Source organism: Cynara cardunculus, unplaced genomic scaffold, assembly GCF_001531365.2.
Source record: "Cynara cardunculus var. scolymus isolate 2C unplaced genomic scaffold, CcrdV1 Un_Scaffold_667, whole genome shotgun sequence".
Lineage (NCBI taxonomy): Eukaryota > Viridiplantae > Streptophyta > Magnoliopsida > Asterales > Asteraceae > Cynara > Cynara cardunculus.
The window spans coordinates 157,784-175,808 of record NW_020200602.1 but is presented as its reverse complement, the minus strand read 5'-3'; the positions used below and the strand labels follow the sequence as shown (position 1 = coordinate 175,808).

The following is an 18,025-nucleotide window of genomic DNA, read 5'->3' as shown; positions in this document are numbered from 1 at the left end:
GATATATATATATATATATATATATATATTAATCAACTGATTCACAAATAAACTAATTAACGAGTTCTTATATGAACATATTGTGCATATGTGAATCATAAAAGTTCACATATAAACTTATTTGCCGCCTATTTGTAAAAGTAACATAACTATTTCTCTATCTTCTGCATATCATGGCAAAATCGTAAATGTTAACCATATGAATGGTCATGATTACTTCTTTTGATGATATATAATTAAAAGTAACATAACTATTCCTTTATGTATATATATATATATATATATATATATATATATATATAAATAAAAAAAAAAAAAAAAATCAACTGTATATTTGTATTTTGATGATATTTTTTTACATTACTTACATTTAGTGGTTTTGATGAACATAAATAATTAATAATCATTTCTTATTGTCGATTAAAAAATGGTGGTATATAAAAAAACACATGTTTATTATTTAATTTAATATATATATATAAAAAAAAACAAAAAGTGCATTCGATAGTCAAACCATGGAGGCCTGACCGACCAAAATAACACATTTTATATGTCAAATGAATTAATTAATAAATTAAAGGCTATTTGAATTGTGATGAAAACAGCTAGCTAAGGGCCAAGGCTACCTCCTCAATTTTGTTTTCGATTACTAATTGCTTTTCATTTTACCTTTTCTTTATCTCTAATTTTAAGTTGTTTCCTTAACATAATTAATAAACAAGCTAATTGTTTTTTTTTTTTATAAAGTTCCAACAAATTTAAATGATTTTTAAGTCATTGGATAACTCTTTATGAACAAATAAATCATTGGATCATCTAAATCGGTTAAATGCATCATTTTAACCGATTTATATTTTGGTCGGTTTTTGTCTTTTTTTATTAACTTCTTCGAAACAAGTCTCCTCTACCTTCTCACCACACATAATGCATTTGTTAATTTGTTCTCTCTAAAATTGAAACCAAAATGAAGCTGAAAAATGTAATTTTTGGAAACCTGAAATCAAATCCATTAAATTGACTTAGGGATGGAAACAAAAAATGAAACCGGTTTTTTTGAAACAAATTTGTAGTCTATGATGCTGATGCTCATATTTTTTTTTATATTTTAAATTAGTTATTGATTTAAATGCTTTTAAGTAGTTTAGTTATTACATGTTTTTGATTGTTCGGTTATAGAATCAGAAAAAGGTTAAAAGTTTTAATAAATAAAATAAAATAAAATGGTAAAAGGAGAGATTTCCTAGTCAACGGACCAGATAAATGGCCGTTAAGGAAAAGGACTGAATTCATGAAAACTACAAACCACAACTCTTCCACCTAATCAATAAAGTTTAAGGACCAAATCCAGAAACAAACCTATACCATAGGGACCAAGTATGTAATTGATTGGTTTTTAGGTGTAAAACCCATTTTGTTCACGAAACACCTCCCCACTCTCTCACCCCCACTCACTATCACTAAGCTGAATTTTGCACACATGACTGAAGAGGGGAAGAGATCTTCGGCCAGTGTTACCTTTCCGGCTAAGCCGCCATTTATGGCCGATGATCGGAAAACCACCGCATCGTCGTTATCTACCTCTACTTCTAGCAGCAGGAAAGTCATCATTAAGAGTGCCGATATGAAGGAAGAAATGCAGAATGAAGCTGTCAATATCGCCATTTCCGTAATTTATCCGTCTTCCTCTTTTTGATTGACCGTTTCTCTTGCGAGGCTTCATGTCCTGACCTCACAACTCACAATTAATTTCTGTTTTACTTCACTCCCTTTGGAATTCTCTTATATATCATCTGAGGTTGGGTTACGTGTGTGCAGGCCTTTGAGAATTGCAGTGTGGAGAAGGATGTCGCGGAACAGATAAAGAAGGAATTCGATAAGAATCACGGTCCTACTTGGCACTGTATCGTCGGCAAAAACTTCGGTAATTTCTTTTTCTATTGGAATTCATGATTCACTTTCTAGATTCGCTCATGGTGATATCGGATTTTGAGTAGGTCTGTACATAGAACACCCGTATTGTATATAATTGATTGCTTTTGATTTATTCTGCTTTCGGTTGTTGATAATCATAGGTGAATATGGGTGATAGTAGTTTGGTTTTGATTTAGCGGCGAAGATCTACTGATGTAGGCTTAAATCAGTGTCTGGCAAATTTTTGATTTCAGTCTACTCTAGGAGTTTATGAATGTGGTACAAAGGGAATGATGCGAGTGATTCTGTATGTGACTATCTGGATTTTATTGCAAGGAAAAAGAATATATGAGAAGAATGAATGGATCGTGGAGAAATTATTTAGGTTTTTCATCTCCACTCAGGCAGTGGTTTAAATCTGTGAGAATGTATATGGATTGAGAATCAATCAAAAAATTATCAACACATTTGGGCCAACTCCTGGCTGTCCTTTTTGTTCATGTAATGATTAGGATTAGATTAAACACAAGAGGGGAAAAGCCCAAATATTTACACCTACTGCTAGAACATGATAATGACAAAACTAGTCCTACTGTCCTAGTTCTTAAACTAAACATAATCATTCAAGTGTACATTTAATCTAACAAAATCAATATTCACATTTGCTGTCATATGCATTGTTGTTTATTTGCTGTTGCTGTCATATGCATTATTGTTTGTTTGCTGTGTTGCCTCTTTGGATGGTGAAGTGCAATGTTGTTATCACATATGCATTAATACATGCCTATGTAATATGTGTAACATCCTTTCTAGTTACATTGTCTTAATATTAGGTAATATGCTATAAATTTATTTTGAGTTACCCCCAAGCAACAAAATATACACAGAAGAATAGGAAGAGACTTTGATTACAAATCTAACATGGCTCTTAACTTACTGACCCAAGATCCATGACAAGCACATGTTCGAGGCCAGAAAACTATACAACTAAGGCGTTTGGTGTCTTGCATTCTTATTGGGCTAATTTACATAAACCTACACATGTATCTGCCAATGCACAGATGTCTACTGGCTGCTATTGTATGAGTGGAAACATCAGAAAGTATCTTGGTCCGCGACACTTGACTTGTTTATGTGCAACTTGTCTGCAGACTCATGGGACTTGTCTATCTACTAGGTAGAGACCAAACAAGGATTCATCCAAAGTAGGGAATTTGCATTATGATGCTATTTCTTGAAAGGAACTTTAAAAGGTAATTGAATGTAGAAATAAAATAACAACATTTTTGTCAAGTTGGTGCTGATATGGATGTGATGCTTCTTAACCGATAACTTACATATTTGGTTGGTGCTTAATTGGACTGTCTGTCAACATGACAACCTGTGGCAGACTGGCAGATTTGGTGATGGGGGTCGGAGTTTTGTGTTCCACCATTGTTAATCATTAAAACTCAAATTTAAGTTTCAACATGCTAATGTAGTCTTTTCGTTTTTTGGGCGACAAAGACCAGTGGCAGCCTAAAACGAATGGTTAAGGGTCGTAAAAGATTACACTAGTAAAGAGGAGAGGAGGATAAATGGGAGGTTTAAAACTTCAAATTATGCTGCCAGCCCATATAAGAAAGAGTAAATTACTCTGCCACCTGGTAAAATACCAAGAAACTTTGATTGAACATGTGAATTTTGTGAAGAAGCTTTATGGTATTATAAGTTGTTCTATCTGAAATTATTGTTGTCTCATGAATAATGGATTTGCACTACCATCATTTGAAGAAAGAGCTACATCTAGAATTCCTGGTCTGACATGAATCATGATACTTTAATACATTTTCATGACCATTTTTGAAGAAATGCATTACAAACTGAAAAGTGTTGGTGGTAATTGGTAAATTAGCAACAAGAATTATATCATATCTAATAAGTAATATATTATCTACATTGAAGAAGAAATTTGCAAAGAACAGTCACATATTTGCTCATAAATGGATTTCGAACTTTTATAGAACATCACATTCCTCTACCTTGAGGGGTTAGCTCAACCGGCAATAAGGTTCTCCCCAATCCCCATAGGTCACTGGTTTGAGTCCCTCCAAGCCCATCGGGGATTGCCCTGGCTGTTCTCCTGGGTCTCATGGGATTAATCGAGGTGAGCCCAAGCTGGCCTGAACACCCACGTCTGTAAAAAAGGTGGTAAGTGGTAACTGGTAAGCATATCTTTTGTCCCTGCTAGAAAGTAGCATATGCATGAGTTTTCCGTGCAGGGGCTGATGCAAGTTAAAAACAATTTTGTTGAGGAACACCAAGTAAACTTAGTAGAATTGTTTTGTAGTTAGTTATCACTGATTCTGAAATTTGATCTTCAAATTTGATAAATAATCTGGCCTTAAAAACCCTAAGTTAAGAAAAAGCAACTGAAAGGGAATCCTAAGCATGATGTCTATCGCAGGCCTTCAGTTCGTTCACCTTTTATCTATTATGAGACTTCCTTCGCGCCTAAGCTCTTGAATTCTCATTCTTGTTCTTTCTGTGAACATTTGCTAAATGCATGAAAATTGAGAAAATGTTCTATTCTTATGATATGTGAATAACCACTACTTTAAGTATGTGTATGTTTATGCATATATATGTGTGTGTATGCATATATGTATATATGTGTGTGTGTGTGCACATACACACATTTATATGTATGTATGTGTACACTTTTTTTGAAAAGGCAAGGGGGAAGAGACCTTTGAGGCATTATGACCCAGGGATGAAGTCAAATACCACCAAGCTAAGGCTTGATGGTCCTCCAACTCGCTGTCTGCTCCCCTTCACTTTCTTTGCTGGACGGGAAGATGCGAATTGTGAAGGCCTTCTTTCAGCAATTCATGGAAGAATGAATCAGGAAAAACCTATGAATTTTTCCCTGGCTACGTTTTAGGGTGGTAATTGGCAGTTCACTAAAATTGTATTATTCATAGCATCTGAAATCCAATCTGTCACCCAATATCTAAAACATGATGTCTTGAAAGATTTTTATATTTAAATGAGCTATTATAGGAATTTGATATTGGAACTATGTTCTAGATAAAACAAACCTAATCAGCTTAAATTGATGTTTACGAGAAGAAATTGAAGTAAAAAAAGCAAAGAATTACTGTTGATTTTTGTTTTCAATGTATAGAAGATGTAGAACCAACTATAACATGGCATAAGTTTGGAAACCCAAATGGCTCATTTAGTTTGGGACAAAACGAAAAGCTAAATGACTCGTTTTATTTTGGGTGAGTGGGGTTTTAAAAAAAGTTCTACGTTGGCTGGGGAGCATTTTACAGAAGTACCCTTTATGCATACAACATGATAATTTGATTATCTATACTTAGAGGCTACCTATGGAAGGTGGTCGTATACACCAAATCGCCCCTTGCTTCAACTATCCACATAAACCAAAACAAATTAAATTGGCCAAGTAAATCCCACTCGAAGGTAGGGTATTTTTTTTTTTGGGGGGGGGGGGGGGGGTTAGAGCAGCGGTTTCTGTGAAGACCACTGACTTGTGCAAGTGTGTGAGCAAACAAGTAGAAGGAACAATGACTAGCACCTAGTAACCATAGAACCAGAAAAAATAAAACAATGTAACAAGCAGTAAGGCAAAAACACATCCTTGTATCCCTCTCTCCATCATAGGACTCTGGTGATCTAAGCTGCCAGCTCTCTAGCCCCTTACCCCACCCTCAACCACCCTGACTCCCTTTTGCCAATCCATGCTAGCTACAAGTCCCCACACCTAGTTTGCTACCCTAGTCTTTCGTCTCTGGTACTCCTATCAGAGGTCATTCCCTCGGAAATGTCTAAGGCTGCCATGTCCATCCATGTCCTCCTCGGCCTTCCCCTTCACCTCGACCTCTTGATCATCACTCTTTCTACTCTCCTCAATTGTTCATATCGTGTGGCAAATAGTGTCAACGATTTTTATGTCATGCTTAGAAAGTGGTTGCTTACTCATTCACTCATGCTTTAACTGTTCATGTTAAACATGTTGTCTCACAATTCTTAGAAAAGTGGTTACTGACTCATCAATCCTAGACCCTATTCAATATTTAGTTTCTTCATAAATTTACTCTTCCGATGTTGTTGCTTGTTATTTAGTTTAGTTCATATGAAACTTCGATAATTGTTCTTCAAAAGGGAGTTGAGTCTGCAATGCTCAATTTTTTTTTCTATGGTTGATTATGCTATTTATTGGAATCTATCTGATTAGCTACATGTGTATGGCATAGTCGTTTATGATTGTTATTGTTGTTGTTGACACTTTTAAATCATCTTGACTAAATGTTGCAAAAATTATATGGGTGAATGCAAGCACATGCTCTATGGAGTGAGATAGGTCTTCAACACATTCCTTGCTTCTTTTAGTGGATTTTGCCATTGTAGCATCCCCGATCCAAATATCCAGAGACTTTATGCTAGTTTTTGCAGGTTGGTGGCTTTCCTAATGTCCACCAATGAACTAAAGTTCCTATTTGGAAGAGACTTCCAGAGTTTTTCTGAGCCATCCATAGTGTATCTACACACTCAAACTGAGAGTTTTCCCTCACAAGAACAAGTTTCTTTCTTCTAAAGATCGTTTTTATCACCCATAACGTTCCTTTGCCCCTTGCTATCTAGTTCATGTTAGTCCAAGGAAGGATATGATGGATATGATCAACCTCAAGGCCTTAGACTGCTCTGGTGAGCCAACGTAGCTCCACCACTTGGTAGAATGCCTAAGATCTTTCAAATGAAGACGTCATTGAAGAATTTAAAAATCTATGTGTCATAGAGCTTATCCCACTAAGCGGAAACATTACTTTGACCTCCTACTAAATTTTAAGAATACTCATTGAGACCATAATGGGAAAAAAACTCATGTCCATCATTCATAAGATGTTGTAGCCTTGTAGGGCCTTTAGTTCATGCATTGCAAAATGTGGAAGATCCTTAGACTTAGCGCTAGACATATTATTAAGGGGTAGAAGATATTCACAACTACTCTATGTTGTAAATCAATGAAATGCTAGTGAACTTCAAAACCCAAATATAATGTTCAACCCACATGTCAAACTAGGCAAATAGCTAACATCCCAACTTCAATGAACTCAATATCGATTCTAATGCGGAAAATAGACCAAGTCCTCATTTAATCATCAAACATAAATCTTTAATGAGCAATATGAAAAAGTAAAGAGGGATAGGAGAGGACAGGTGGGGGAGGACGACCAAGAGAAATCGACTTAAATATTGATAAAAATTACAATTCAAAATAACAGGAGAATGGTGCCGGAACTTACATAGCTCTAATGTTGAGGAAGAAAGTTTATAAAAGTGTAATATGTTAACCATACAAGTTCATAACCAAACAAATAGGGTCCCGTTTGTTTTGCAGGAATGAAATGGATTTGGATTTCAAATCCATTCCAATCCCATGTTTCGTTTGTTGCATTGTCCGGATTTGAAATCATAGGATTTAATCGAAATCCTATAAATATAGGATTTTGAAATCCTTAGGGGGTGCTCGGGATTTTATGGGATTTCGTAGAATTGTACGAAATAAGGTTTTGAAAAATATTAAAAAACATTTTATTTTATAAATAATCAATTAATAAAAATGTAATTTAATTATTTTTATAATTATTTATAATTTTTTGTATAAGTTATTTATAAATAATTGAAACCAATTCCATTCCAAATCCTACAAACCAAACACACCAATGATTTCAAATCCATTCTAATCCAAATTCTTCCAAATCCAAATCCCACAATGAGAACTGAATCCCTCAAAAACAATCCTGCAAACCAACGGACCCTAAGGATTTATTTACAACATAAACTAGTACTTGATACATTTTGTCTTGCTACTATACATTATTCCAAACTATGCATTGTGTTGTCCCCTTTCAATCTCATAGATATAAAACCTTATACCTTAGACTCTTGGTCTTAGTTTCTAATTTATGGTTCTGAAATCATGAAAAATTCCCGTTGGTTCCCCAATTCTGCATCCCCATGAATTCATGATCAACAATTTGGGGACATGATTAATGCCATTGAGAAGTTTATTCTTGAAGCACCTGACACAGGGACTTGCATGATAAAACTGCATGGTAGACATAGTCTAGAGATGTCTGTATGACCTCCATCAAATAGTCATTCATACCAAAGGGTCTTTGGCCTAGCAGTATCCGGGTTATCAGTAGAGCCCAACCTCCGAGGGTTAGGGGTTCAAACCTCATTAAAGATGGGGAGAGTGCGTTGCCATATATAAATATTGTATACTTGAAGAAAATAGTCATTCATATGCTTGATATCTATTGGGCAGAAACTCTTGCTGCATATCTTAAAGTAGTTGAATGTTTTGGGCAGTGTTGGCTTTGATTATATTAGGTGATGGATCAATTGGACATGTTTGCTTTCAAATTTGTAAAATGGTTTTATAGAATCATGTCAACATCTTTTTGTTATTTTCTAATTTAATTTTTGAGTGGGAAGATTGAAGATCGATGAAGATTTAACTTAGGATACTACCTTTCTGATTTAATATTCGAATTGATTGTGAATAACAATATGATTTATGTTTTTGCAGGGTCTTACGTGACTCATGAGACAAACCACTTTGTGTATTTCTATTTGGAATCGAAAGCAGTGTTGCTGTTCAAATCTGGTTGAGCATGCTTTAATACTGTTGTGTATTTGAAAGAAAGCCGAATAGAATGCCGAATATATACCTGTGATGTTGTATGATAGTATCTGTGTTTGAATGAATGCTTTTATAATTTACATCTTCTGAGATTATTATTCCTTTGAGGCTTAAAGTTTTATAACCAACCTGTTTGATTTGAAAATAAGTCTAGATGCATCTTGGCTGATGACTGGCAGAAAAAAGTATAGAATTTAGACAAACTTTATAGATGGAAACATAAATTTGGTGGACGAAGACAAATACTTTTTGTTTGCTTTCATGTTCTTTTATGTTTTAAGACATGTATTTTATTTACGAGTTCATAGTTCGCTTTCGTACATAGTGGTTGTAAATTGGGTGGTTAGTTTTAATAATGTTTCAATGAAAAATAACCATCTCTGATAATGGTTTGGTTGCTCATAGATGATGGTTCTTTTTTAATAGAAAAAAGGATGTAACTATTACACATGCAAAAAGAATATCATAATTTAAGTTTTTAAAACACAAATATTAGAAATGATTGCTGCTTGCTCAACATTAAATTAAATAAGATAAGAAATTTATCAAAGGAGTATTCTTACACACACACACATATATATATATATATATATATATATATATATATAGGGGCTGGTTCAAATAGAAACCAACCATATGGTACAAACTATGTGAACCGATCTTGATCGTTCATTTTATCATCAAACGGTTATTATTAAATGAGATTAAATAAACAATAATTTAATTAATGTATTAATTGATATGTGTATGAACAATTGTTCAAAGGGTAAATTGGTCAAACGGTCATTATTAAATGAGTATTAAAAAAATAATCAATTAATCATTAAATTAATTGGGCTGCTTATGAACAATTGTTCACAAGGTATTTTGGTAATAAATCCTCAYGCATCGTGAACCCGATATTCTCCAGCCGATTTGTAACCTACGATCGATTATGAACATATTCACAACTCATGTTCACATGTCGGCCCTATGCTCGTGTGAACAGCATCTGTGTCTTGCAATGTAAACACTATGTTCATATGTTCATATATGTTTACATGTCGGCCTTATGTTCGTGTGAACAGCATCTGTGTCTTACAATGTAAACACTATATTCATATGGTGTGATGTTTTTCAATGTCATACCGTATGACATCGTCACGGGTTCGTGTGAACAACGATTGTGTCTTTCAATGAAAACAAGTTGTTCATATGGTGAACATATATAAACATAGACTGCAAGAGATGCACATATATGAACATTTTCAAAATCAAGGATCATTATGCATGTGTGCAGATATGAACATAGACTGCAAGCGTTTATCGTCTTCATTATTCTAACATTCTTTTACAATAGGATTCTCCATGTATCTTGAACGAAATGAAAATCTTGTACACTTAGACAACCAATTTCAATATATGTATAGAATCAATTGAAATGAATACCATAAACTTGAAATAATAAAGAAATCATAAAAATCTCATGAACAATTAGATGTATCTTTTAAGATTTGTAACTCCCAATTAATTATTGGGGGTTACAAAAAGGTTGAATTACCAAATTACCCTTATCATTAATTTATAATTTAGATTTGAACCTAAAGTGAAAAAAGAATGTGATTGGTCAAGATCGGTTTCTATTTGAACCAACCTCTATATATATATGTATGTATATATATAATATATATGTATATATATATACATATGTGTGTGTGTGTGTAAATTGAACTAATTTGTAAAGAGTTTGTATAGGTGACAAAATGAGTTAAGTTAGCCGGTTTGAAGACGTTTGAACAATGTAATCCATCTAGTGCGATTTAAAAAGTTTTAACTCGTTAAAAATATTAAAGCAATGAAAGTTGGATTGGTCGGATTGTGACATGAAATATATTCTTGGAACACATAAATGAGAATGTCACCTCTTAACCAGTTTTTCCATGGATACATTCCATAATTTGGAAGTTTCTTAATCTTTGTTGAAAGATTTTTTTTTGTAAATCCTTAGATAAGGATTCAGAAAATACAAATCCTATTAGACACATAATTTAGTGAGGGGGCGCCAAGGTAAAGAATAGAAGACAAGATTGAAAGAAGAAACTGGACATTCAGGCACTCGCTCGCTCCCTTTGACGACGGAGACTTTCATTGAATATGGGATTGTACAAATAAGTTCGACACATTTATATAACCCTTTCAAGAACGTATCGTCTGCATGTTGACTACTAGCAATGCAAATCTTTCATCAATAACTGAGATCATGGCTTTAATAGAAGTGGAAAAATTGGAACGACGTATAACATATTTGAAAAATATATTCAAATAATTTTGCATGGAGTTATTGTAATTGTGTTGTGTCTGTCTGTGTGAAGTTATTGGGCCGGCCTACTATCCCAAATCCAATGAGATTTCAGAATTTCCTTTAATGTGGTCCAAATGTGCATTACCACATTTATCGCTCCACCTCCCTCCTCGTCGACGACTCTCCTCTCCTCTCCTCTCCGCCCACTCACTGCTGTTTTCAGGGTAGGGTTTCGAATTTTGAGAATATTCTAATTCGAACCTGTCTGTTTTTATTTTGTCTTTGCTTTTTTACATGATATTCTATTTTATCGTGTTTGGACATTTGTTTGATCTCCCAACTGGAGTAGGTATGTTTTACAGCAAGGTAATGAGAATTTTAGTTTGTGACTTTCATTACTTCTCGCTACAATTTTAGTTGGTAGTCAGTTGGTACTCAAGTGCTACTTGCTTTTTTCCAATTGCTCCTTGAAACCACCGATCAAAATAGGAACCATTGCTGTGGTCTTGAAGACGATTTTTTTGATTTGTGGATTATGGTCTTGGCTTCGGTAGACATTCCCAAACTTCAAAGTAATTTAATAACGTTTTCTTCCTCTCCATAACTCATACTGTGTTTTAGAAGCATATTTTGATGAACCTGGATGTGTATACAAGTTTTTAGTGCCCTTATTCATACTACACACCATATCCATTAAGGCGTGATTGTTGATCTATTAGGGAGGAAATGCATATTTTCATAGTCGAAACCTTCTCCTTCCTCATGACTTGAGGAAAATCTACTACATTTTCCACACCTTTGAGGGGCCTACTTTTGCCTTAAGCTTCTTCTCCTCCCACTAACTCAACAAGATTTGTTACATCAAATAGAACGTTGACCCATACATATTCGTTGCTAATATGATCAAGCGGTTGAGAGAAGAGAAATTAGAGGTTAGATCTCATAGATGTTATTTGATCCGAATTTTCTATCTATTAATTTGCTTATTTGAAAATTTATTTTTAAGTGGTTTCAATCCAATATTTATTGTTGTATTTGCTATTTGGCATTTTTGATGTAATACTTTTGGTTTTTAATATGAACATGCTAAAGTGTTAGGTCTAACTCCTGAAATGATATGTAACGACTATTCTGGATGAAAATACAAAGATGGTCACTAAATTCAACTTGAAACAAATAATACGAGGACTTTTTCTTAATTTGCTTTTTTTAAAATTATCTTTTAAGTTGTTGGCAAATAGTTGAGGGACGATTTTTTTAATTAGTAATTTGAAAATTAACCTTTTATCCTTTTGAATCATAGCTATACTCTAGGCTAAAAACTCTTGCCTTGTTGATACAGATGAGCATGGGTTATTCTTCAGTGAAATTTCAGTTTCTACAAAGGGCTTTGGACCCCTGTGGATTTGATAAATTCCAAGTGAGATATGCAACAACTATAACTTGCGGATTAAGAAAACCCTTGAGGGTCCGAAGACGTAGCGACGGGGTTTTGTCTACAGAAGCAATACAAGCAGTTCAGTCCCTCAAGTTAGCTGCCAAAAACCCATCTAAACTAGACCAAGTATTCAATTCCAAGCTCATTCGTCTCTTAAAAGATGATTTGTTGGATGCATTCGTTGAGTTGCAGAGGCAGCAACACTTGGACCTTGCTCTCAAGGTACGACATTTTGGCTTATCTGGTCAATGTTTTATACTTCTATGAGGAATTCACATAAATCTGTTTGTTAGATTCTATGTGTCACAAGATTTCATGTAATCTTCAAAACTTTCTTCAAATTTAAGGGATTCTCTTGCTGTGTCCAATCAAGTTAACTCTTACTTGAGATTGACGTACTAGTTAGTCAAAACTTTTTTTGAATCCATAAAATTTAATCATTACATGTAGCCTACTGTTTTTTCCGGCTGGAATTGAGACTTTAACATTTAAAAGTAGTTTGATTATATTAGTCAAACATGGATCGTGTTCTTGGAACCGACGGGGTATCTTTTTTGCCGGTTTTCACATTCTCCATTAGTTCCTTTTTTATTCTGTAACTGCAGGCAATCACATTTTATTGTCTTGCAAAGATTGACACGCCATGACTTTTGTGGTCGAGCCAAGAATATTTCTAATCATTTTACTTTTTTGGCCTCTCGTTCTACTTCCAATAATGCAAACAAAATTTGCAATCGTCAATACTTTAAATCGGGCATAAGTTAGCAAGTATGGTGGTTGTTCTTTTGCCAACTAAGATGTTTACTTTCATGCATTCTTGCCAAGTGTAATCTTATTTTTTGAAAGGATATGGCTGGTTAATATGTTAATGCCAGCTATGATGGTTAGAAATGTTATTCACACGGTCTTGAATCTAGAATTGACATGATTTTCTTTTAACATAGAGTGAATCACGTACTACGTCCCCAGACTTTTTGTTTTTTGGTTAATAGATCCGGTGAGAAGGATAGAAAGGGATATGATCGAGGGAGCAAGGAGGAAGGGTAGGTCGAAGAGGATGTGGGTTGAGCAACTGAAGTTGAACATGGCAGTTTTAGTTATTTCCAAGGACATGGTCTATAGGAATTAGGAGCTATTGGAGCACATGATTAGGGTAGCGGACTAGGGACGGGGATTTGTAGCTAGCGTAGTTGAGCAAGAGGGAGTTGTAAAGGTGAAGGTGGGAGATAAGGTTAGTGAGCTGTACAAGGGGTGTGTATTTTTCTTACCTTGGTTATGTTCTTGTACCTGCTTCTATTGGTTTGGTTTGTAATTCCTTACCTTAACTATTTTTTAACCTTTTTTTGTCTACCTTTCTCTATTGCCTACACTTTTCACAAGCCAGGAGTCTTCAGGGAAAACAACCACGATACTTCTTAGGGTAGAGTTTAGGTCTGCGTACATCTTACCCATCCTAGACTCCACCTTCGGGTGGTATTTTTTTGGGTTCGTTTGGTTTGGTTGACATCCATTTATGGTCTTTTGAGGAAAAAAAATCTATTTGGGTAGTTGGTGTGACTATTGGGTCTGAAATAGAGAATCAATATCGAGTATCAAATAGAAATGGAAATGGGGAATCAAATCAAAGTAGAAAATCAGAAACAAGAATCTTGGGTACAATGTCTGGGTCTATTGGCCATACAGCTTATTTGCTATTTTCATTTTTTTGCTATTTTTATCAGTTTTTCCACTCCCAAAGTATGACCTCTCAGCTTATAAAATAGGTTCCATGATCTGGGTGAGCAAGTTCCGCATATTGTTTTATACTAACATGGAGATGTGTTCGTGTATAGATATGCATAAGTGATGGAACAGGCTAGTAGGTACGGTCTCCCTTCTCCAACTTTTGTAGTTAATAGCGGTGTTCGAAATTTTAAAATCATAACTTAAAGAAGTTTTTCTCCAACACTATTTGCAACATCAACATGAGACAAACCCTTCCAAATATACTTCAGGCCACCTTCCTTGCTCAATACTGAACATGTGCATCTACACTGAAGTCGCTCTTACTCTCATCATAGGAAAAAAGGTAAATTTACCATCAGATGTCAGAATTTTTATTTTCAACTTCAAAATTGACGTAGTGTTAATTACATATTCAACACAGACCTTTTTTTATCTGTACCGTTTGCACAAAGTTAATGTGGCTGCCAAATCTTTCTTTAGATATAGACAATTTAGTAATTTGAAAGGTAGTCCGATTGGCCTTAGAATTCAAATTGTACGTCTATTCAAGAGGGAGTAATTCTTTGTCATTGATTAGTCGAACATTTTTGCTTGTCTAGGTGTTTGAATCCAGTTTCTTAATTTATGTATATTATTTCATTTCCAGATTGCATCTTATCTGAATTACAATCAGGTGTCAGGTGTTTGAATTTATGAGGAAGGAAGCATGGTACGAGCCTGCTCACTCTCTATATGGTGATTTGATGTTGATGTTTGGAAAGAAGAAACTAATAGGTGAAGTTGAAAAGCTTTTCTCTGAGTTAATCGAAGAAGGCTTGGAACCAGACACTAGAGCCTATACAGAGCTAATTGGAGCATATCTCAAAGTGGATATGATAGAGAAGGCAATGGAAACATATGAGTTGATGAAGGCATCAGGATGCATCCCAGACGAGTTGACGTTAACGATAATGATAAGAAACCTTGAAAGTGTTGGTAGAGATGATCTTGCTGTAATCATAAAGAATGATTGTGCAGACTATTTGGACTATCCAAAGAAGTTTCTCAAAGAAGTTGCCAGGAAATATGTAAGTAGCATATATTTGTGCATAAAATTGGCTAGCACTTTGACTTTTGTGGTAAAATGGACTACTTATTTGCAAAATTGATATGAAACATTCAGCTTTTTATATTGAACTTCATGACAAGTACTAAAAAATATAAAATATAGTTTTTGTGGCAAAACTGATATTAGCGTTGGACTTGAAAAGTAATTGGTTTGACCTTGAAGTAATTTTTTTTTGTTCTTTTTGTATTATATACTATTTATATATGGCAAATGAACTCCACAACCTTCTTACCTTTGGTGAGGTTTGAACCCCTGACCTTCTAAGAGGCTGGGCTCTATGGATAACCCAGATAATGCTAGGCCAAAAGTCCTTTTGTACTTATTTGCAAAAATGCATAACTTATTTTTGTCTCCTAAATATGGTTTTAGGTAAAAATTGTAGCAGATGTGTATAGAAAATAAGTGGCATATACAATGGTGAGGTCAATGCATATTAAGTTGTGTGTTCTTGTAGCTCAATTAAGAAAATGAAACTACCATTGGCATGGAACTTGTCCTATGAAAAGCTCCATTTACATGTTATTTTCGTTGGTCAACCTGTCCATTATCAATAATATCCTCAATGCTCTTGTTTATCATGTCTAGAGAAACTTCAGTCATTTGTTCTTGAAATTAAAATGCTATTTACACCCAAAGGAAGTTTTTTACATATACAATATTAATATATACACGTGCAAAGCAAAAGCGACTCCACCTCCCACATGCACAAAAAGAGAGGAAAAAACTAGCTGTTAATCTTTAAAACACCTTAAAAGACGTATCATATGATTAAATATGAGCCACTTGGACATGAACATCAACATTTATTGGTGCAAAAATGATTTTGGAAAAACAATAGAAGGAACTAGGGATTTAAAGCTTTCAAACCATTAATACTTGGGATCTCTCTAGATGCCTACGGTGTACACCCAAGATAACCTAAAGGCATGTTGTGTAAGGCAATTGAGTCAACAATAAAATAGGAAACTCCGGGTGCTTGGAAGATCGACATGGGGAAGTAGTGTCAAGAGTTTGTAGTATATGAAATAAGTTAGCCTTAGATCCATTCCAGGTGCTTGGAAGACGACCTTCACTTGTTGAAACTCCAGGGGGTTGGCCTCTAGTGTCTTTTGTTTTATTTTCTTTCTACCTCTATTAGATTGCAATAAAATGTTTGTTGTTTAGATGCCAGGGAAAATTGGCGTGTTCTTGGAGGCATACCAATGTTGCATATAGGAAATATTTGGTTTCTTGTCACAATCTTGGAGTTGGGTTCATCTTTTCTTTTCCTCTGAAGTCTAGTATGACGAGTCTTCTAGTCCTGTTATTTTTGTTCTTGATTATTTTGAGGTCTTGGTTTATGTTACTTTTGCTACTCATCAATAATGGTGACTTCACTTGTAATTTATTTGGAGGAGACTTGCTAATAACCCTAGCGCATTGTTTCTCATTTAGCAAGACCCTTGGATAATTAACACCCTTGTATGTCTCTTATTGGTTATACTTCCCAAACATACATGACATTCATTCGTATGGAAAAAGTATGGTAAGCCTATGAGATATTCTTGATAATAAGAAATGTGGCAGCTAACAACAATCAGGTATTTCATGAGTCTATTTGTTATTTCCATCATGATATATGATGCAGTCAACACTTCCGGTGTCATTTCTCTCAAACAAAACTTGGACATGCTACGGTGTCCCTTTTAAAGAGTCTTAGGTTGTATGCCAATTTGTTCGGCAACAGATGGTGTTATTCACTTGATAGACCTAGGACCAAATTTGTTTTTCTCCAGGTTAAAACATGATGAATTGTATTAAAGTAGTGTTGTTTAACTTATACCTCATATATTCTCTTTTATGTGATCATATTTAGTTGTATTTTCATGTTTTGATGATAAATAAATGGTTTTCTGTAAGTAGGGGATAGTTGACTATTGTTTTCTATCCAGCCGAAGAGATTGAGGCTGAACCTGGTTTGAAGAGCAGTAGCAGCAGCAACATGTAATCTTGGATCTATGTCTGTCTATTTGCGGCACGTAATTAGATCTGCTGCACGGTGTTTCTTTATTAAAAAAATCCAGAAATGAATTCGTATCTGATATAAATGATCTCTATATAATCACATCTGCATTTGAAGATATGTAAAGATAAGGATCTAAATTGTAACTTTTACTTGGTAACATTGTTATCATTCTTGGTGACGAGGCTTTTATCTGTAACAAGTCAGTGATCCCATGATTGATGATATTTAATAAATGTCACACATCATCTTCAGACAAAATCCGCTTATGAGGTAAACAAGATGATGTTTATTTAGTTTGTATCTACTTTGATGATCTTATTGTTATATCAAATCCCAAAGCCTTAAGCCTTTGAGAGTCTCCCATGATCACAACAATATGAACCTATCATACGTATGGGAGTTGGAAGCTGAACCTTCCTACAACAACTTCCTTATGAAATATATATATATATATACACCTAATAAATAAGTAACTTTGGGAACATGTGTCATATTTCTGTGCGACGATTATTGATTTTTTCCGCCTAAACATGTATCTAGACACAATTTTCACTTACGGTTCAAATAGGTCTATTTAAGTGACATGTGTCCTTTGGACGGTTAATTTGCGACGGTTATTGATTTTTCCTTCCTAAACATGTATCTAGACACAATTTTCACTTACGGTTCAAATAAGTCCTAAAGACTACAGTAAGAGGCTCTGCATGTACTATGCAGAGGCTCTGTGTCAGGAGTGAAGCTTTTCATCAAGCACTTAACCTTTTTGGCGTTTAAGCCTTGATCTTCCTTGGAATACAACACGGGCTCTGTATATGAGACACTTAACTCTTGAGTAAGAG

The 18,025-nt window shown here is 34.6% G+C and overlaps 2 protein-coding genes across 6 annotated transcripts; both read left to right on the top strand.

Moving 5' to 3' along the window:
• Positions 1-1,438: 1,438 nt before the first annotated feature.
• Positions 1,439-8,730, top strand: LOC112501898 (dynein light chain 1, cytoplasmic-like). Its single transcript, XM_025105663.1, has 3 exons — positions 1,439-1,666; positions 1,816-1,921; positions 8,516-8,730. The coding sequence occupies exons 1-3, from the start codon at positions 1,478-1,480 to the stop codon at positions 8,596-8,598; spliced, it is 378 nt and encodes a 125-aa protein (XP_024961431.1). The 5' UTR covers positions 1,439-1,477; the 3' UTR covers positions 8,599-8,730.
• A 2,457-nt stretch (positions 8,731-11,187) lies between these two features.
• Positions 11,188-17,444, top strand: LOC112501906 (pentatricopeptide repeat-containing protein At1g62350-like). 5 transcript variants are annotated; one of them, XM_025105672.1, is made up of 4 exons: positions 11,188-11,276; positions 12,253-12,570; positions 14,754-15,140; positions 17,113-17,444. In XM_025105672.1, the coding sequence occupies exons 1-4, from the start codon at positions 11,205-11,207 to the stop codon at positions 17,140-17,142; spliced, it is 807 nt and encodes a 268-aa protein (XP_024961440.1). In that variant the 5' UTR covers positions 11,188-11,204; the 3' UTR covers positions 17,143-17,444. The 5 variants fall into 5 exon arrangements, with proteins under 5 accessions (XP_024961440.1, XP_024961439.1, XP_024961442.1 ...); XM_025105671.1 differs by having other exon boundaries at positions 17,084-17,444; XM_025105674.1 differs by having other exon boundaries at positions 11,224-11,259; positions 17,084-17,444.
• Positions 17,445-18,025: the final 581 nt, after the last annotated feature.

What these genes read in the sequence shown, in the direction of transcription:
- LOC112501898 (XM_025105663.1), top strand. Translation starts at nt 1,478, where the DNA reads ATGACTGAAGAGGGGAAGAGATCTTCGGCCAGTGTTACCTTTCCGGCT. An exon ending in CTGTCAATATCGCCATTTCC is followed by an intron (nt 1,667 to 1,815) that starts GTAATTTATCCG and finishes ACGTGTGTGCAG; the next exon opens with GCCTTTGAGAATTGCAGTGT. An exon ending in TATCGTCGGCAAAAACTTCG is followed by an intron (nt 1,922 to 8,515) that starts GTAATTTCTTTT and finishes ATGTTTTTGCAG; the next exon opens with GGTCTTACGTGACTCATGAG.
- LOC112501906 (XM_025105671.1), top strand. Translation starts at nt 11,205, where the DNA reads ATGATATTCTATTTTATCGTGTTTGGACATTTGTTTGATCTCCCAACT. An exon ending in TAGGTATGTTTTACAGCAAG is followed by an intron (nt 11,277 to 12,252) that starts GTAATGAGAATT and finishes TTGTTGATACAG; the next exon opens with ATGAGCATGGGTTATTCTTC. An exon ending in ACTTGGACCTTGCTCTCAAG is followed by an intron (nt 12,571 to 14,753) that starts GTACGACATTTT and finishes ATCAGGTGTCAG; the next exon opens with GTGTTTGAATTTATGAGGAA.